Raw genomic sequence first — 21,135 nt, 5'->3', positions numbered from 1 at the left:
GCCCCTATCTGGCTTGAGATTTTTATACAAGATTCAGCTACGGGGTACAAACCGTGGAGACTTAACGACAGTCTTCTTAAAGATCAGGCCTTTGTCCTTAAAATGGAGCAGCATATGAAACATTATTTTCAGGAGAACCGAACAGAAGGCATGAATCCTCTGGTGATTTGGGAATGTTCTAAGGTGGTCATCAGGGGTCTATGTATTTCCCAGGCTGCATATTGCAATAGGTTACGGGAACGCACTAGACTCACATTATTAGATGAATTGCAAACTTTAACTAAACAACACAGTTCCACCTCTTCTCAATCTGTCTATTACCAAATGCTAAAACAAATCAGAGAAAAGTCTTTTTCACGCAATGCACAATTGGGGGGTAATTTTCAAAGGAGTTACGTGCATAAATGTAACTACTATTGTAGCAATTTTCAAAAGCCATTTACTCACGTAAAGTGCACTTATGCGAATAAATCCTATGGACGATTCAATGGCATATATTGTAGCAATTTTCAAAAGCCCACTTATTCGAGTAAAGTGCATTTACACGCGTAAAACCCAGTTTTACGCATGTAAATGCTTTTTAAAATCAGACCCTTAAGTTCTGGAATTTGTTGCCAGAGGAAGTTGTTTAGACAGTTAGCTTAGCTGGGTTTAAAAAAAGGTTTGGACATGTTTGTGAGGAGAAGTCCATAAACTGCTGTTAGTCAAGCTGATTTACGGGCTGATACAGTAAAAACCGCGGGAGAGTGGGCGATTCAGTAAATAAATTTATTTAAATTAGGCCCGGCGGTAAAAAGAGGCGCTAGGGACACTAGTGCGTCCCTAGCGCCTCTTTTCGATAGGAACGGCGGCTGTCAGTGGGTTTGACAGCCGACACTCAATTTTGCTGGCGTTGGTTGTCGAGCCCGCTGACAGCCACGGGTTCGGAAACCAGACACCAGCAAAACTGAGCGTCCGGTTTTCAAGCCGCGGGCCTATTTCAAATGTTTTTTGGGTTTTTTTACTTTTTTAACCTTTAGGGACCTCCGACTTAATATCGCCATGATATTAAGTCGGAGGGTGCACAGAAAAGCAGTTTTTACACTTTTCTGTGCACTTTCCCGGTGCCCAGAAAAATTAGCGCCTACCTTTGGGTAGGCGCTAATTTCTGAAAGTAAAATGTGCAGCTTGGCTGCACATTTTACTAATCTCCATCTCCAACTACACCTTGTTTAACCATATCTTCTATCGTTTACCTGTGTGAATTAATAACCTGTCCTTTCTCTTCCTTCTCAGCCAAGTTCTTATCACCCTGTTATATGTAACTGCCTTTTCAGCACCATTGTTATAGTTATGTTTACTATGCACCCCTGTTCTATGTGAAGCAGCATGATGTGACTGCTGTCTCGAATGCCGGTATATAAAAATCTGAAATAAATAAATAAATAGCTTTTATTGGAGCTATGTAAGTATTATCCAAAAATACTGTATGTGAGGTAAGACAATCAGGACCAGATATGAATGTGTCTGAACTGACATCTGAAGAATGGACATGTAGTTTTAAAAGCTTTTGTACAATATTTTTAGGTACAAGTATTTTTTATTTTATTTTATATGTATTTTAGGCAGTCTGGCTTGTTCTTTTTCTAAATAGGAGGTATATTAGTGTTTTACAGCCTGATGCAATATTTGCAGTGTTGCCTTTTCATTGGTTGGGTTGAGTTTGAATGCTGGCAGTTAGTGCTGTTTTTGGTATGGAAGGTTTACTATATTGTAATTGTTTATTCATGGCTTTCTGAGGGCCAAGCCCACACCTATTACATGTTACCTCAGGCCTAATGCCACATGGGATCCATGTGTCTTTTTTTGTCCTAGAGGAGAGGGGGTTGAAGGAGCAAGATTGCTGTAGACCGGGGTGGGTGGCACCTGTAGGGGGAGATAGACTGAATCCCCTGCTATAAATGTCACTGCATTGCACTGACCACATTGTCATTAGCATTGCAGATTAAGCAGAGGTAGTGGTTAAGGTTGGCTGCCATTTACACCTATTTTTTTTTATTTTTATATTTAATAATAGTAGTAATTTATATTTAATAAAAAAACAAAAATAAACAAAAACATTATATAATTATTTTTCATTTCAAAATGAGCCTTTATTTTTTTAAATTTTTTATTTATGCAATTTTAGAATACATTCAAAAAGTCTTTACAGATATTAGTATTTTAAATACAGTAATGATTTCTTTCGACCAACAATTACAATAATTATCTGTATTTGAGAAGAAACTATAATAAGGTAATCCTCAAAGTAAGAAAGGAAACAAAAAGTGGTTATAGGTAATCATGGAATATCCAATTAACAATTGAAAATAAGATTAATGCCCTAAATATTTCTGTTTACTTGCCACGTTTTCCAAGACTAAGGACTCTTGGGGTAACGAATTCAAAAACATTCTCAATTGTGGGACTTCAAAGAAAATGCTTTTCTGATTTTGATGCATTATCTCACATCTACAAGGGAATTTCAAAATAATTTTTCCCCCCATTTTTTTGATTTCATCTTTCAAGGCAAGAAACTGTCTCCTCCTTAGTTGTGTTAATCTAGAAAGGTCAGGATATATCCAAATAGGGGCCCCATGAAATTTCTCCAATCTTTTCCTCATGTAGAAGCAGAAAATAGCATCTCTATCAGTTGCAAACGCAAATGTTATATGCAAAGTTGCCCTAGTTGTAATTATAGTTTCTGCAGTAGATTCAGTCCCAGGACTCTCTTCACCCCACAATTCTCTACCCCCTCCAGTCTGACCTTAGCACTTGCCATCCAAGCCTAACCCTAGCATTCTATTCACCATAGCACAAATAGATCTACTTTAGGCCATCTGCTGGAATAATGGGGACTTGTGACTCAGACTGACCACAGTTGGAGACAGGATGAATATTGGTCTAAATTTTCATGGCAAGGCAATTTATCTAATTTTATGTTCTTATGGTTAATTAGTTTAATAGTTATATTTATTAGTCACCGAATTCTAAAAAATGGCTGAACAAGCAACATGACAAGTACGCCATTGAAGTCCTGCATGAATACAGAGCAGTGTGGCATAGCCAGAACTAATTTTTTGGAGGGGCCCAAGGTTAATATGGTCAGGCAGTAGGCATACAGGTCTGAGCCCTACTAGTTATACTCTCGTGCATAAATAATGCCTTAGAGTGCACCTGATAAAGAATTTCTAAGTAGTCTGCAACAGCTGTTATGCATCATAAATGAAACTTTAAAGTATTTTAACTTATTTCAAGCACTTACCAACATTAAAATGCCTTATTAATCTGTATTAATTTTATATTTATTATAGTTTAAAATACACAAAAATATGTAAAAAAAAACAACAACAAAGAACATAAATATCAGATCCAATCAATCATGTAATAAAATAAATATCAACATATTCTTTCATAAATCCTCTTTCTAGAAAGAATCATAAGAATGAGTGCAGAGCAGATCTAGGACAGTTCACATTAGAGCCCAACATGCAAAAATAAAAATATTCAAATTCTGCTATCACTTCAGCAAAATAAAATCCTTCCATTGCTAAATGTAATACAAACCCTGTAAAAAAAAAAAAAAAAGACACCTAGAACCTTGCCATTACAATCACAGCACTAACACTCAGGAATCAAGCAGTACCATTATTTATGAAAAAGCAGCAATACAAATGCTACATTAGGTCCTAGAACACTAATACACCACCTACTGGGCAAAGAGAACAAGCCGGGCAGCTTCAAATTCCTACAGACAAACTACACGCTAGCAAAAGTGCTGCACTTCTGTCAAACATGTGCAACACACAGACCCTTACCCAATACAGATATAATGGTCTACACATTAGAAATAGGAACATGCAGACACAACCAAAATAGAAATCCTGAGAAAGCCGATGTTGAACAGTGGAAATCTAAAGAGCAAAATACAAAAATATAAGAAATGCACATTCTCAAAGATGGCAGATTCCAGTCATTAAAACTCTACATTTTCTTTTTCTTTTTTTTTTTTTAACCTTTGTGGTCCGATCTTATTTTTCTAATTGGTTAGTCCTGGTCTCTTTTTCCCTACTTTCCCCTTATCTGTCTTTTCCTAATTCTTTTCACAAGGTCTCTTTTGTCTTTTTTGTTCTTTTTCCTCCTATCTTCTTCCCTTCCTCCCTTACACACACACACACACGTGCCCGCTCTCCCTTCTCTCACACACAGGCTCAAACACACGCACAAGGCTTTTTGCTCTCACAGGCTCCCAAAGACACAGACAGTCTATTGTTCTCTCAAGCCCAGTATCTTGTTTCCAACAATGGCTAATTCAGTTCAGTGGCAAGATCAGAAACAGTAAACAGATCCCATGCTGCTATTGTGCAGCGATAAGTAATGACTAAGGGCCTCATTTTCCAAGCCGCTCGCACGCGATAAGGGACCTTTCGCACGTGAAAAGTCCCTTATCGCGTGCGATACCAGGATGGGGGGCGGAGTCGGGGCGGAGTCTGCCCCGGAAGAGGAGGAGTCAGGGCGTCACCGGGGCCGACTCTGCGCCAACGCCGCGGACAGCGAAAAGGTAGGTGCCTTTTCGCTGCCTATTTCGCTCCCAATAGCTACACCTCCTATGGTGGCGCTATTGGGTGCGAAACCGGCAGCGATTGCACCGCGACAGTGCGATCGCTGCCGGCTAGCACAGGCCCGCCTCCCGTTTCGGCCCCCCGCCCCTCATCTTCTAAAGTATCGCAGGCCTGCGATACTTTAGAAAATGAGGCCCTAAGTCTACTTGGTTAATAACAGTCTATGGACTTCTCCAGGAATTTGTCCAAACCTTCTTTTAATCCCAGCTATGCTAACTGCCTTATCTGTATCATCTGGTAATGAATTCCAGAGCATTGAATGAAAAATAATTTTCTCTGATTTGTTTTAAGTGTGCTACTTACTAACTTCATGGAGTGCCCCTGAGTCTTGGTATGTTTTGAAAGAGTAAATAGCCAATTTATATTTACCTATGCTATATCACACCAGTTTACGTTTACCTATTCTGTTCCATTTATGATTTTATAGACCTCTATCATATCCCTCCTCAGATGTCTTTTCTCCAAACTGAACAGACCAACTTCTTTAGTCTTTCCTCATAGGGGAGCCATACCATCCCCTTTATCATTTTGCTCACCCTTCTCTGTACCTTTTCCAATGCAACTATATCTTTTTTGAGATGTGGTGGACCAGAAATGCACACAGTACTCTAATGAGCTAATTTTCAAAAGTCTTTACACACTTAAAACTGGTTTTACATGTGTAAATTCACTTACACATTGAATGTGAATTACACATTCAAAAGCCATTTCAAAAATGTAAATGGCTTTTGAAAATTGCTACACTAGTATGTAACATTTACTCGTGTAACTTCTCTGAAAATTACCTCCTTAGTGCAGCCTCACCATGCATTAGAAAAGGCATTATGACATTTGCCATTTTATTCTCCATTCCTTTCCTTTTTTGATCGATGCCACATTCTGTTACAATGGGCAAGTTCATAGCCCCGGTTTCCTATTTAACTATTTGTTCTCTCGCTATGTTCCATGTAATGCTCTTATGCATAGTTTTTGTTCATTGTAAACCGGTCTGATTTGTAATTTTTTACAGGAAGGTCGGTATATAAAAAAACAAAATAAATAAATACTGAACAGTGAATTTCAAAGTATGTTCCATTATGAGGCCCAGTCCTTTTCCTGGGTGGTAACTTCTAATATGGAACCTAACCTCTCTCTCTCTCACAATCACACAGACACAGGCTCTCTCTATCACATGCTTTCTCTCACACACAAAGGTTCTCACTTTTATGCTTCCCCCGTACACACAGGCCCCCCATGCTATCTCTCTCACACACACAAACACACACACGCATGCTGTCTCACACACACCCATCACTGCTCCCTGTCCCTACCAGTCTCACACTCATCCCTTACTGCCCCTCCTATCCCCAGCAGTCAGTCATTCTCTCACTGCCAACCTTGTTCCTGCTCCTACCCTTTCACTCATTCCCCTTCCCTTTCCTCCTTCTTTCTCACTCACTTCCCTTTCACTCACTCCCTTCCCTTCCACTTACTCCCCTTCACCCCTTCCCTCTCACCTTTCCTTCCCTCTTACTGCTTTCCCTCTCATGCCTCCTGCCTTTCAATTCCTTCCCTCCCCTCTCCCCTTCTCTCTCATTCCTCCAATTCCTTCTCTTCCCTCACTAATCCCCTTCCCTTCCCTCTCACCCTCCTCCCTTCCCCTAACTCATTCACCTCTTTTCTTCCCTCTCACTACTCCTCCCTTTCCTTCCCTTATTGCTGTCCCTCTCACTCACTCTTCCTTCCCTTTAATTCCTTCCCTTCCTTCTCAGTCACCCCCATTCCGTTCCTTTCCCTCTCACTCACAGCTCCTCTCACTCACAACCCCCCTTTCCCTTCCACTTATTTAGCTCAGTTCCCTTTTCCTCCCCTCCCTTCTTAGTGGGAAGGGAAGCTGAGTGAGTGAGGCACATAGAAATCTAAGCGATGGGGAGAGGAGACCTTGTGGCCTGTCACATCACCGTGGTCATCTTCAGCCTGCGAAGCGGTCTGTGCCAGGCCGTCGTGATCCTCTTTAGCCCATGGGGGGGTGGAACCCTCGCGGACAGGTCTTTAAACATGCCACTGCGGCTCAACTCATGTGCCTGTGGGGAGTGGGATCCCCGCAGGCACGTCATCTTTGCGCCACCGTGGTTCTGCTCATGTGCCCGCAGGGAGTGGAATCCCTGCGTGCAGATCATCGTGCCACCATTGTTGAGCTCATGTACCTGAGGGGGGTGGAAGCCCCAGAGGCAGATCATCGCCGCACTGCTGTGGTGTCGGGCAGCTCTGTTTGGGTGGACCATGGCTACAATTCTGGTACAGAGCTGGAGAAAAATCCTGACTAAAATTCTCTCTCAAGCCAATCGTAACAAATCCCAAGAATTTTCATGGGCCAAAACTGGGACTGCTGTCAAAAAAAAAGATTTAAAAAATCCCTCTCCCCAAACACTTTTAACACTCTCGCCCCATCCTAATTCCAGTACTCTTCACTCCAACATTGATAACATAGGGCAGGGGTGGACAGCTCTGGTCCTCAGGAGCCACAAACAGGCCTGATTTTCAGATATCCACAATGAATATGCATGAGATAGATTTGCATGCATTACCTCCATAATATGCAAACTTAACTCATGCATATTCATTGTGGATATCCTGAAACCCAGGACTGTTTGTGGCTCTTGAAGACTGGAGTTGTTTATCCCTGCCATAAGAAATCTGTCAGGATCACAATAGGTCTCCTCCAGAGTTTCCTCTGGATTCTGCTCAGAATGGTTTGCTCTATTCACAATGCCGTCCAGTGTTCTTACCGTTGTGGAGGTCTGCTTTGCCCCCTAATGGTGCTTTGGGATTTTCTTGACATTGTTTGTGCTGCTTACATGCCTTGGGTATTTCCTGTTAGATTTGCTGCTTTATTTCCCCACTCATTTATTTACTTTATTTTATTTATTAAGATTTCTAAACTGCACCCTCCTCAGATTGGGGCAGAATAGAAAGATTATACAAATTCATAGAAAACAAACAACCTAGCTTGTTGCACTCTACCTAGCTTGTTTGAAACTAGGTAGAGAGTGCATTGTACAAATCAATTCCTCTTGTACCTTTCATCAGTTGACATGACAAAATCTTCAGTGATGTGTAATTTCCTGTTCATACCTCCTACTGTGTATGTAAACCCCCCCCCCACCCAAAAACGACCCCACCCCTCAAAACCCACTCTGAATTAAAAGTGCCCCCTCTTACTGTGGTATAATTAGTACAGTGACGTAGTGGTCTCTACAGAGTCTCTCTCTCTCTCTCTCTCCCCGTAACATACCTGCAGTATATTAAGCAGCGAAAAATAATGCAGGTGCAACACATTTATTGCACCTTGCGGAAATTACCTATGCAATGCGGGAGCAGGGAAATTATCCTAACCAAACCCCCTTTTTATCGCAGGGGCTATTTCTGCTATATATATAGCATTTTGATAAATCTAGAGGTTAATTAGTTAGCTGGCTAACTATAGGACAGCTCTTAGACTCAACCAGACTTATTCAGAGTTAGCCAGATGACTTACTTGGCTATCAGAGTTAGCAGGTTAAATTAGCCGGCAAACTCAACTCCTCTCAGTTATGCCCCTAACTTATCTGGCTAAATTCTAGTCTCTTAACTTATTAGCCCACTAGAATTTAGCTGGATAAAGGCTGAATATAGCCAGGTAAACCTCTTAGATGGATAACTATTATGTTATCCGTTTAAATGGCTTTTGAATATGGACCTCGTTATTTCTAATAAAACTAATGAAATGTGAAAAAAGTAGATCTAAATTAAAACTAATTATCATACTATGTACGTTTGTGCAAATTTTAAATAGTGGATATTGTATTTGTTCAAGGCTCAAATTTCCTAGAAGGAAAAGTTGTGTATTCAAACAGTGCTGCTGTAGGACTTTCATCCAGTGCTTTTCTTTTTGCTTTTAGTGATGAATTAAGCCTCCTAGCAAAAAGATTGGAAGAAAACTGAAAATATCTTTTGTATAACTTTCTTTTAAATTTATCTGTCAACAGTATCATCAACTCTGAGTCTAACCCAGTCTGCAAAAGGAACTGAAAGTCTGACAAAACCAACCTGGATGAATTTGGCACAGCAGAAGCAAAGAGGTCTAGAGGAACCAAAGTTTAATCCAGAAGAGAAACATTCATCTTGCGAGGGAGATACAGAAAAAAAGAATAAAGAAAAGGAGAGACTGAAGGTGTTACATTGCATATTTGTTTGTTTTAATTAAACTTTACTGCATTAGAAAATTGAGCTCCCAAAACTGTAAGCCCGGTGCTTAGGCAGGTGACCCAAGTGGGGCAAGGATGCTGCTAAACGCCTTATGGTCCCTTTCTCCCCCCTTACTCTTTCCTTTGTTTATTTGTCATGACACAAAGCGCATGGCAGACTCCAAGAAAGGGGAAACTTAGCATCCAGTCAGCCAACCATAGCTATCAGAGGGTGGGGCCTTGCATGCTGGCAAGGCTGCTATACCAGGCCTCACCAGAAAGAACAGAATGCTGCTCTTCCTGTTGTGAAGGCCGAGGAGATGTGGACCCTTTGCTCAAGGGGGAGTTGGCACTACCTGAGAAAGCGAACTCCCACAGGTCCCCACCATCGGGAGGCGAGGCTGAACTGAAGCAAGGGCCGACTGGAGCTTCACCAATACCAGCCCTGTTCCCCCCCGGGTTGAGCCCTTGGGTGCGTAGGCCCGGCTGGACTTAGGTGGGCCCTTGAGAAGATGGAAGGTTCGTCGAAGTTCTGTCTGGGATCAGAAGCCAGAGAATCGCCAATCGCCAGTCCGAGGTCAGAAGCCAGAGAGTCGCCAATCACCAGTCCGAGGTCAGGAGCTGCAGAGGGAGTAACAGGTACAGGACTCAGAGAGGCAGGAACCAGGAACAAGAGCACCAAAGAAACAGACAACTCACCGAAGCAAGCAGACTCGTTGCCAAGTCGAAGAACAGGAAGAGGAAGCCTCCATAAATACTTCCCTGAGCCTTGACGTCATCTGTGCAGCTGAAGATGATTTGGGGATGAGGTCCCTTTAACTGGATGCAGGGGGCACGGCCGCACGCCTAAGAGGAGGATGGCCCGATGAGGAAGCAGGAAGTGCTGGCATGCAGCCTGACGCTGCGAAGAGGAGGCCGAGGGACGTTCCCTCCATCGTGGAACACGGCAGGAGCTTGGCAGGTGGGGCTGCCCGGAGGGAGGAGAGCAGGAGCCCGCATCGGTTGCGCCTCCCTGCCGCCACTGAGGTGCTGACGGCGGTCCCGAAGCCGCGGATGGAGGTAGGAGGGGCCAGCCGCGGACGGCCGTGGCTGGGAGTTCTAACAGTATCCCCCCTTTTAGGGCGCCTCCCTGGAGGTTTGGGCTTGGAGGGATATTCCACGTGGAACTGGACGAGGAAGTTCCTATCCAGGATATTGGCAAGAGGTTCCCATGTATTTTCTTCAGGCCCAAACCTTTCCCAGGCTAGAAGATATTCCCATCTTTTCTTATGCTTCTGGACATCCAGTACCTCTCGAGCCTGATAGGTGGTGTCGTCCTCCGAGGAGAGAGGTTGGGGTACTGGTGGCATACTGGGAGGACAAGTCAACACCAAAGGTTTTAAGAGGGGAGACATGGAAGATGTTGTGGATTTTAAGAGATGGAGGTAGTTGAAGCTGATAGGCTACCGTGCCAACGCAGCGGAGGATGGGCAATGGACCAATGAACCGAGGAGCAAGTCGCATAGATGGTAGCTTCAAGCGGATAAATCGTGTACTCAGCCATACCTTCTGGCCAGGTCTAAAGGGATGGCTCGGGTTCCGACGGCAGTCAGAATATCTTTTGGCCATTTGATTGGCCTTGAGCAAGGCTTGCTGGGTAGAGATCCAAAGTTGATGTAGTTCTTCGGCGGAGGGCTGTGCCCCTGGTGACGGAACAATCACCGGAACAGGCAGTGGTGGGTGAGGTTGCTTGCCATAGACTAGTTGAAATGGTGACGAACCAGTGGCAGCAGAAGGGTGCGAGTTGAGGGCAATTGTCCTGTTTGCTATTGACATAGATGCATAGGAATTGTTTGAGAGTACGATTGGTTCTTTCCGCTAGACCATTGGTTTATGGGTGATATGTGGACGTATATTCCAGGGTGACGTCGAACTTCTGGCAGAGCGATTTCCAAAACTTGGCAGTGAAGTGAGGTCCTCTGTCGGATAGGATAATCTTGGGTAGGCTGTGCAATTTAAAGACATAATGGACAAATAACTGAGCTAGTTGAGGAGCGGAGGGTTACCCTGGAAGCGTCACAAAATAAGCCATTTTACTGAATCGATCAACAATGACCCAGATGACGGTGTTGCCACTGGACGGGGGTAGATCAACGATGAAATCCGTTGAGATGTGTATCCATGGTTCGGTGGGGACAGGCAAAGGTTGGAGCAGACCCAGAGGTAGCCCTGGAGGATTCTTGTGACCGGCGCACGTGTAGCAAGATTCCATGTAGGATCGAGCATCCTTAGGCATTCCCGGCCACCAGTAGTACTGGCGGAGGGCGAGCACAGTTTGGTGTTGTCCCGGATGTCCCGAGCTGCGGGAATCATGGGCCCAAGTCAAGACCTGATTTCAGAGGTGGGGCGGCACAAAGGTCTTCCCAGGAGGAACGGGCGTAGTGGCGGCCAGCAGTACTCATGATGGTTCAATGATGAAACTGGGGGGTTCATGTTGCGACCGTCACTGCCCGACATCTCCACTATGCCCACCTTACCTCTTTGGCGACTCCTTCTTTGCCTGTTGGAAGTTTGGCTGCCACGGCGTCATCTTGCCATTCCCCTCCTGCATCCCCGGACCGGCTAGACGCTGCTCTCCACCATGTTTCCCAGCAACCTAAGGGCGCACGCGCGGTGCGGCCCCGACTCAAGTACCAGCAGTGGCGCAAACCTCAGGGGCGTCCCCCTGAGGTGACGTCATCTTCACTGGATATTTAAAGTCTCTGAAATCGCTAACGAATCAAGTTAGTAAGGGCTTTCCTCCAGGTATCGGTGGATGAGGTTCACTCTCCGCATACCTTGCTACTCTGCCTCCTCGGACTTACCAGGGGTACCCACTCCTCAGGGGCCTCGCTTTCTCTTTTGCTTTTCAGATCACAGTCTGGAACCGGTACTCGCTCCTCAAGGGCCCACGTTCCCGGACTTGCTACTGAATACCACTTCTGCCAGGAAGTCATCGCTGCCTACAACACCATTGTTACCATCTCTCTCTCAGAGCGTTCCCTGGAACCAACTACTCGCTCCTCAAGGGCCTACTTCATTCCAGCTCCTGGGCTGCTTATAAGAGACTATTGTGTGAGTGTTACCATCAAGGTTCTGTTCCTGAACTCTGCATACCCTGCCTACTCACTATATACAGTTTCTCTACAGCTCAGTTATCCAGGATCGCTTTTCCAGTATCTGAGGGACTACAGCCCAGCCGGGCACTTCCAGCTCACTACTGCCACCTCTGGTGGTTCGATATACTGTTTAATAAAAGAACTAGTGTGTGTCTGTCTCCATACTCTGAGCCTGACCGGTGGTCCCTCCTGGGGATCTTCCCCCGGGGGCGTGGTCATCTGCCACCGGCCCAAGGATCCACCCACAACTACCACGAACACTAACAGTTGAGGGGTATCCGTGGTGTCAAAGGCTCGAGAGGGTGCGTCTGCTTTCAAATTCTTGGTGGCTGGGCGGTATCGCAGTATGAAGTTAAATCTAGTGAAAAACAGAGCCCAACGGGCCTGTCATGGATTGAGACGTTGTGCCTGGTGCAGATATTCTAAATTTTTATGATTGGTATAGACCATAATCTGGTTTGAGCTCTTTCTAACCAAGGGCACCATTCTTCGAAGGCGATTTTGATGGCGAGGAGCTCCTTGTCACCAATGGCATAATTACGTTCTGCCGTGGAGAATTGGCGGGAAAGAAAGGAGCAAGGGTGTAGTGTATGATTGGCCGAATATTGGCTGAGAATGGCTCTGATCCCTTCGGAGGAGGCATCTACTTCAATGATAAATGGACGCCGTGGGTCGGGGTGACGAAGGCAAGGCTGGAGGAAAAATGCTTCCTTGAGACGAAGAAAGGCGGATGTTGCATCCGGCAGCCAGTGCTTGGGATCAGCGCCTTTGCGGGTCAAGGCAGTTAGAGGCACCAAATAGAGGCATAGTTGGAGATGAAGGAGCGGTAGTGGTTTGCGAAGCCTAAAAATCACTGTAAGGGTTTCAATCCGGACAGTTGGGGCCATTCTTGGATGGCCTTCAGTTTCTGCGGATCCATGCTGAACCCTTTGCTGGAGACGATATAACCCAGAAACGGGAGAGCTTCTCTTTCAAAAAGGCATTTTTTCGAGTTTGGCATAGAGCCAATTCTCTCTAAGCCGCTGTAGCCCCTGGGAGACGCGTTGGCGATGGGCAGAGAGGGACTTGGAGAAGATTAAAATGTCATTGAGGTAGATCCCGGAAGATTTCGTTCATTACGTTTTGGAATATGGCTGGTGCATTGCAAAGGCCAAATGGCACAACTAGGTACTCATAATGTCCATCCCTGGTATTGAAGGCCGTCTTCCATTTCTCCCCCTCCTTGATGCGAATTAGGTTGTAGGCTCCCCTCAGTTCCAATTTGGTAAAGACCCGTGCACCTTGGAGACAGTCGAAAAGCTCTGAGATTAGAGGAAGCGGATAACGATCCTTAACGGTTATGGCATTCAACCCCATCCTTTTTCCCCACGAAGAAGAAACCAGCCCCTGTTGGTGAGGTCGATTTGCGGATGAACCCTTGGTCCAAGTTCTCCTGGATGTAGCGTGACTTGGCTTGGGTCTCAGAGGGCGAGAGATCATAAGTACGTCCCCGAGGAGGCTCGGTACCTGGTAGCAGGTTAATCGTGCAGTCAAAGGGCCGGTGGGGCGGTAGCGTCTCAGCTTTTTGTTTGGAAAACACGTCTAAGTAGGAAGCATATGGTGAAGGTAGACCTTGAGGAAGGGTGGTTGTAGTCAAGCACTGTACGGGGGATACCGTATCAAGACAGGAGCCTTGGCAGGCCGATCCCCATCGGACAAATTGTAGAGTTTTCTAGTCGAACTAAGGGCAATGCGCTTGGAGCCAGGGGAGTCCCAGCACGATGGGGTATATAGACCGGTAAAGGACATGGAAGGAAAGGTGTTCCACATGAAGCAATCCGGTGCGAACTTGGACGGGAGCGGTGATGTGGGTGACCCGGCCCGGGAAGGGTTCGCCCTGAATGGACGAGAGGACCAATGGAACCTGGGTGCGACGAGTGGAATCCCGAGGTGTTCCACCAACTTCTTCATGATGAAATTCCCCCGGCTTCCGAGTCCACCAGGGCTAGAGTATGGAATTTGTGGTCTCTTGTAGTCAGCTTGACTGGAGGAGTCAGTGGAGGTGGGGGTGATGCCAGGCCCAGGAAGAGTCCTCCTTCAGATCATAGGCCCGGGAGTTTCCTGGACGTGCCGGGCATGACGACAGGAAGTGCCCAGCAGTGCCACAGTAAAGACAGAGGCTGCCTTGCAAGCGTCTGCGGCATTCCTGAGAGGAGATTTTGCCTCGGCCTAACTGCATGGGTTACTCAGCTGGTGCTCCCGAGGGCCCTGGTTCGACCTTCGGAGACTGTGAGCATCGAGGGTGTCTGACGGTACCGGAACTGGAACTCTTCTTGGAAAGCTGAACTTCTCGGGAGCGTTCCTGAAGGCGTCTGTCAATGCGCCCGGTTAAGTCAATGAGGGAGTTCTAGGATCCTGGTAGATCACGGGCTGTGAGTTCATCCTTGATTCCTGGGTTGAGCCCCTCCAGAAAGATGGTCCTCAAGCAGTTGGAATCCCAACTAAGCTTCAAGGACAATGTTCAGAACTCAATTACATATTCAGCGAGAGGTCCGGGAGCCCTGGCGCAGATGTAGGAGAGTCGCTCCAGAGGGCCGCCTGGTGAGTGTGGTCGTCAAAGACAATGTGGAAGAGATCCCAGAACTTTCTCAGTCGTGTAGGGCAGGATCGTCGCGCTCCCACAAGGGAGACGCTCAAGCTAGAGCCTTCTCTTCAAGAAGACGTTGTTTTAGTAACATCGTCAGGGAAGAGGGTTGGTTGTAAACGGAAGTGCATGTTACATTGGTTGATGAAACCCCTGCAGGAGCGGGGCTCTCCAGAGAAGCGCGGAGGACTGAGTAGAGGAATCACTGGATGGCCACCAGAGGTTGACGGTGCAGCGCCTGGTACTGACGGCAAGGTGGGATTCATAGGACCGACGGCGTCAAAACATCGGTTCAAGCTTTCTACTGCAGAGACGAGGGAATCCAGAGTCTTCTGTTGATCCAGGATCCGTTGGGCCATACCTGGAATGGCCTGACAGGCCAAGACCTCTGCCGGGTCCATGGACTTGGCAATCTGTTGTGAAGTCCAAGGAGATGTGGACCCTTTGCTCGAGGGGGAGTTGGCACTACCTGAGGAAGCAAACTCCCACAGGTCCCCACCATCAGGAGGCGAGGCTGAACTGAAGCAAGGACCGACTGGAGCTTCACCAATACCAGCCCTGTTCCCCCCAAGTTGAGCCCTGGGTGCGTAGGGCTGGCTGGACTTAGGTGGGCCCTTGAGAAGATGGAAGGTTCGTCGAAGTTAAGTCCGGAATCGGAAGCCAGAGAATCGCCAATCGCCAGTGCGAGATCAGAAGCCAGAGAGTTGCCAATCACCAGTCCGAGGTCAGGAGCCAGAGAGTCGTCAATCGCCAGTCTGAGGTCAGGAGCCAGAGAGTCATCAATCGCCAGTCTGAGGTCAGGAGCCAGAGAGTCAGTCCAGGAGCTGCAAAGGGAGTAACAGGTACAGGACTCAGCGAGACAGGGGCAGGACTCAGAGAGGCAGGAACCAGGAACAAGAGCACCAAAGACACAGACAACTCACCAAAGCAAGCAGACTCGTTGCCAATTCAAAGAACAGGAAGAGGAAGTCTCCATAAATACTTCCCTGAACCTTGACGTCATCTGTGCAGCTGAAGATTTGGTGATGAGGGCCCTTTAACTGGATGCAGGGGGCGCGGCCACGCACCTGAGGAGGACCTCCCAATGAGGAAACAGGAAGTGCTGGCGTGCAGCCCAACGCTGGGAAGAGGAAGCCGAGGAACAGTCCCCCCGTCGTGGGACGCGGCAGGAGCTCAACAGGCGGGACTGCCCAGAGGGAGGAAAGCAGGAGCCCGCATCAGGGATGCCTCCCTGCAGCTGCTGCCGGCTGCGGTCCCGACGCCGCGGAGGGAGGTAGGAGGGGCCAGCCACGGACAGCCATGGCTGAGAATTCTAACACTTCCTCCACCAGAAGACTAATGTTCTGTTTGCCCCCCCCCCACACACACACACACCAACAAATGAAGATTGTAGATTAAAAAAAAAAAAACAAAACGAAACATAAAAGTGAGGTTCTTATTAGTGTACCCTTTAGTAACATACAGGGTATACAGAGGAGTAGGTATGAGGCAATATGTCAAGTAGACAAGGCAAGGAGAAATAGCTGGAAGGCTATGAGCACAAATGCACATAGTTTAGGGAATAAAATTCTAGATCTGCAAGTCCCAATGGTGGACACACACATACAAATTGTTATCATGAAGACATGGCTCAATGAATCCCATAAATAGAGAACAGTAATGCTAAGCTTTAGTCTGTTCAGGAAGGATAGAAGTGGCAGAAAATGGGGAGGAATAGCTCTATATTTAGAACATTTTACCAGTGTAACTGACATAAGTCTTGTAATATGGAAGTTTCCCACTTCAATCCCCCAAGTTGATTTTTCTGTTCCCTGGTTTAGCTGGGTGTGTTGTAGAGGTAATGTTCACAGCCACTGAGTTGGGGGTGGGAGGTGGGGAAAAAGGTAACAGTAGCTGGATTCAGGGCCCACCATTTCAGTGTTCTGGAAGGAGTCCTAGTGCATGGCCCCTGGGAGAGGACTGTTACTAAGGTGTTTTTGGACTAGGTACGTTGGAGGGGATTATAAAATGGAGGGAAAATCACCAGATGATCGTGAATGAAGGTTCATGATGCCAGGATCCCAGCACTGGTTGCAAATGAGTTAGAGTGCCAAAGGAGCAGGAGGAAACTGCTGGATCAAAAAAAAAATAATGATTCACATTGCCTCAAATGCATATCTGGTGCAGTGCTTTTCAGCTTATTTTACTTTAAGTATAATTTTCCACATTTATTCTATAAATGATACATCTGTTATTATATCTTATGTTTTCTTTTGTGTATTAGGGGCATATGAAGCAACAATCAGAGCTCATCAAAAACAAACCCAGCCGCTTAGCTTCTAAGACAATGGAAGAATACAAGCAAGAAACCAAGCCTGAGCTGGAGGAGACCCGAAAGAGAGCGCAGACACTGCCATATCCCATCTCTGGTAACAATCCAGAATAATAGTTTGTCTCCTTTTAAGAGAGAGTTTAGGAATCCTAAATGTATTATTCTCACATTACACAAGTATGGCCCTTAAATTACACATACGATTACATTTTTTAACAGATTATAAACCTAAAAGTGTTACATATCAAATTTTTCATTTTTGCCTGTATTGATGTGTGTGTGTGTGTGTGTGTGTGTGTGTGTGTGTATATATATATATATGGCACTGTTCTTGCACCCTATCACAAATTGGGAACAATAAAAACTAGATACTCTATAACTATATATCGATTGAACCCCACTGTGTATTACATAATTATATTATCTGCTTTATTTAAACATTTCTTCATTGCACAATACAGCCAACTATCACAAAGTTATTTAAATGCTTTTTAAATGTTGAGTGTGAATGACTGTTGGATATTTTGTGGAATGAAGAAGTGTTTAACTTTGTGATACTTACATACATACAACTTAACAAGCAAATTATTATTTTTCTTTACAGTTGCTCAGTCTTCCTTTTTGTTGGAAAAAGAAGAAAAAGCTCATTTTAAACAAACTAATCATTCTAGCTTAGATCAGCCATCATGGATGGAACTTGCCAAGAAGAAATCTCAAGCTTGGAGTGATAGACCCCAGATTATCAAATAAAAGATGATACCTGAAAACAATAGTATCTGACACATGAATGAATTAGACTATTGTAGATCAATTTAGGCTTGATTAATCAAGGATTTTCTCTCATTTTGTGCCTATGGAGAAGCCTTTTAACAAAAGGTCCTAGTTAGGAAGAACATTACATATACTAGGGCAGTTTTCTGGTGAAACTATGGAGGAAGATTACAATAAAAGGAGTCAGGATAAGTTTACCTTCAATTGTAAAGATGATGCTCTGTACTGAAATTTCTTTAAGAAGATTGTATTAACTTTGCAACAATGTAGTATGTATCACCAATCAGTTCATATAAATGTTTAAATGTTATTTTTAATTAATATTTGTTCAGTTATTTAAACATCTCTCTGTATTTCGTTGCTGAGCTGAAGACAGTCATGTTTAGAAACGTCAACTATCACCACATACTGAATCTAATTGATTCATAGCAGCAAGAATCCCACAAAAAACATGATGCAGTGCATGAACCAACCACCCGTACATGCAATGCACCATTTAAAACTTATTCCAGCAGGAAATACACACTTGAAGACAGCCAAGAAAATAAGCAATGTACAATTTATAATACAAAAAAAAATACTCCAATGATAATTTTTTTGGATGATTATCCAATGATTTTTATTATGGACTAAGGTAATTTTCCTAGGGAATTAACTTTCATCATGAAAGACCTGTTATCTTTTAAGTATATGTTGACTATTTGCTTACAGTCATCTGTAACATGACTGACGTTACACTATTCCTTCTGCAAATGTAGTTAATTCACTTGGCATTACTTCTGCAATGATGTTTAGATCTCTGTACTCTGGGCTTACACTGTAGAGAAAATTATAGGGCTGATATTTCATAAACCCTGCCAAATAATTTAATTTTTCTCTTCCTCCAGTACCATCTGAACCAGTCTTCCTGTTGAAGGTCAGAATTGGATGAGTGCAACAGGAACCCCCAATCCCTAGCCATCTCTTAGTCTACAAGGATAATATTGAATGATCTCTGCGCCCAGATTTGCACGCATATGCAAATCATTTTATAATCTGTGTGTATCTAGCCCCCCCAACATACAAGCTTTTGTTTCAGTGCACGCAAATATGTGAAATGCATTGAAAAAGTATAATTTGTCTACCTGCTTTATAAACATATGTGCATATGGTATACATGCAAAAAAACATATAATTTGTATGTATAAAACTCTGATTTACACGCAGTAGTAGATATATTTTAAAATATGCACACACTTGAAATCACCAGTTTACCCAGTCTATCTCTAGTTCACTGAGATCCTCCTGTCACCTGAACTTCCCCTAGTTCACCTGGACATCCCACCCAAAAATAGCAGACGACAGACTAGACTAATATCAGTTACACTAGTTAATTAGCAGGTATACAATTTTGCAAATAAGTTGCCTAACATATTCACATAAATCCCTTCAAAATAGCGACTTACACCCACACTTCTTGGCCTCAACTTGGAAAACCCATAGACAACCCTTATTTTCTGCAGGTAAATATGCATGTGAAACCGAAAATACTTTTGATGGCTATAATGTAGTATGTACACAAATACAAGCTACTTTCATGCATATATGCTAATTTAATGGGCTTAACTCCTTTGAAAATTTGATTAGAAACTAATGATTTGAAAATCATTAGTTTGTACCTGGGACCTAATTTATCAAATTTTTCCCCCATAGGCCCAGAATGGGAGAAAACTCTTGTAAATCAAGCTCAAAATGACAATCTTATTACAGGAATAGGTATTTAATTTTAAGCACTGCTTGATGCTATGCAAGTAAAAAATTTTAAAAGAAATATGCTAATTTAAGCATTTTAAAAACCGCGTGGATACAACATATTTTATAAAAAATTTTAAAATGCACTTTTTGCTATTATAAATCAAAACTCGGGAAGATTTATGTAAAAAAAACGAATTACTAGTTTGAATAATCAGTTTGAAATGTCACTATTTAAGAGAGCACCTTTTTGAAAATGGTCACATCTCAAGATTAATAATAGATTATTTAACTAATATTATATTTTTGGGAAAGTTGATTCAGAAATGTTAACAAATTTGCAATTTCTTTACCATCCTAGTACCGAAGTTACCTTGTCCCCTGCGCCTAAGAGAAAAAAAAAATTAACGCTTGAGTGCCAATCTTAACTCCCTCCCTCCCTGGCACCCAGTTTATTTTTTTTTTTTTTAAATCTTTCCTGAACCCTATTTCCTCCCTCCCTTCCAAGCTCTGAAACCCCCTCTTTCTTCCACCCAGAGAACACTCTGGATTATGAATATTAAATGTACATGGAGACGTTCTGGCGGGTCCACTGAAAGACCTATTCCATAGATCTTTGGAGCTGGGAGTTTTTCCACAGGACTGGAAAAAGGCACATCATGTCCCTCTTCATAAAACTGGTAGCAAATTGGAGGCTGGAAACTACAGGCCAGTTAGTCTTACTTTGGTGGTGGGAAAATTAATGGAGACTCTCCTAAAGGAAAGGGTAATGAACTATCAACAGTACAATGGATTGTAGGATTCAAAGCAGCATAGTTTTACTAGAGGCTGATCATTTTAATTGAACCTGATTGATTTTCTTCATTTGGGTGACAAGGAAATTAGACAAAGGATGGATATGGTTTACTTGGATTTCAGCAAAGCTTGTGCCACATAGAAGGTTCATGAATAAACTAAGCAGCCTGGGTATATGTCATATTAGAAACTGATTAAGTGATAGCAACAGAGAGTGTTAGTAAATGGATTTCATTTTGAAGAAAGCAGAGCTTAGCAAATGTCTTCGATTTGTTCTGGAGCTGGTTCTGTTCCTTTTTTTTTTTTTTTGCTGAGCAGACTGGATGGGCCATTTGTGTTTTTTTTCTGCTGTCATTTACTAAGTTACTATGAAAAGAAAATTTGATATCAAAGCTAGGAGAATTAAATGTTTTTATGATCTTGGAATCCTCTGTTTTTGACTTCCTCCTGCACATGTCAACCCCTCCCAATGTGGAGTGGTCTACCTCCCTGATACCACTTTCGGGCCGATACAGTAAAATGCGCGGGAGAGCCAGCACTCCGAGGCGAGCGCCCGCTGTCTCGACACGCGCCCAGGCCACTCTCCTGGGCGCAGGATTCTCTATGGTAATGAGGGCCCGCGGTAATAAGGAGGCGCTAGGGACACTAGCGCGTCCCTAGCACCTCCTTATTGGCAGAAACGGCGGCTGTCAGCGGATTTGACAGTCGACACTTAATTTTACCAGCATCAGTTGTCAAGCCCGCTGACAGCCACAGGTTTGGAAAATGGACGCCGGCAAAACTGAGCATCCGTCTTCCAACCCGCGAGTCGCGGGCTGATTTTTTTTTTTTACGATTTTTTATTTTTTTATTTTTGGGGCCTCCGACTTAATATCGCTATAATATTAAGTCGGAGGATATACAGAAAAGCAGATTTTTCTGC

General features: G+C 44.2%; 1 protein-coding gene across 3 annotated transcripts in view; it reads left to right on the top strand.

Moving 5' to 3' along the window:
* The window catches only part of KIAA1211L (KIAA1211 like), a 362,116-nt gene extending 341,289 nt beyond the window's left edge, over positions 1–20,827 (top strand). For 2 of the 3 annotated variants that reach the window (XM_029604771.1, XM_029604770.1), the window contains 3 exons: positions 8,648–8,832; positions 16,869–17,013; positions 17,521–20,827. In XM_029604771.1, coding sequence (XP_029460631.1) covers positions 8,648–8,832; positions 16,869–17,013; positions 17,521–17,666 — 476 coding nt within the window. In that variant the 3' untranslated portion in view covers positions 17,667–20,827. The remainder of the gene's footprint in view (positions 1–8,647; positions 8,833–16,868; positions 17,014–17,520) is intronic. The other variant, XM_029604772.1, reaches the window with a different exon arrangement.
* Positions 20,828–21,135: the final 308 nt, after the last annotated feature.

Source organism: Rhinatrema bivittatum, chromosome 5 (assembly GCF_901001135.1).
Source record: "Rhinatrema bivittatum chromosome 5, aRhiBiv1.1, whole genome shotgun sequence".
NCBI classification, from domain to species: domain Eukaryota; kingdom Metazoa; phylum Chordata; class Amphibia; order Gymnophiona; family Rhinatrematidae; genus Rhinatrema; species Rhinatrema bivittatum.
Note: the sequence above shows the minus strand (reverse complement) of the source record. Positions and strands in the feature narration are given on the sequence as shown.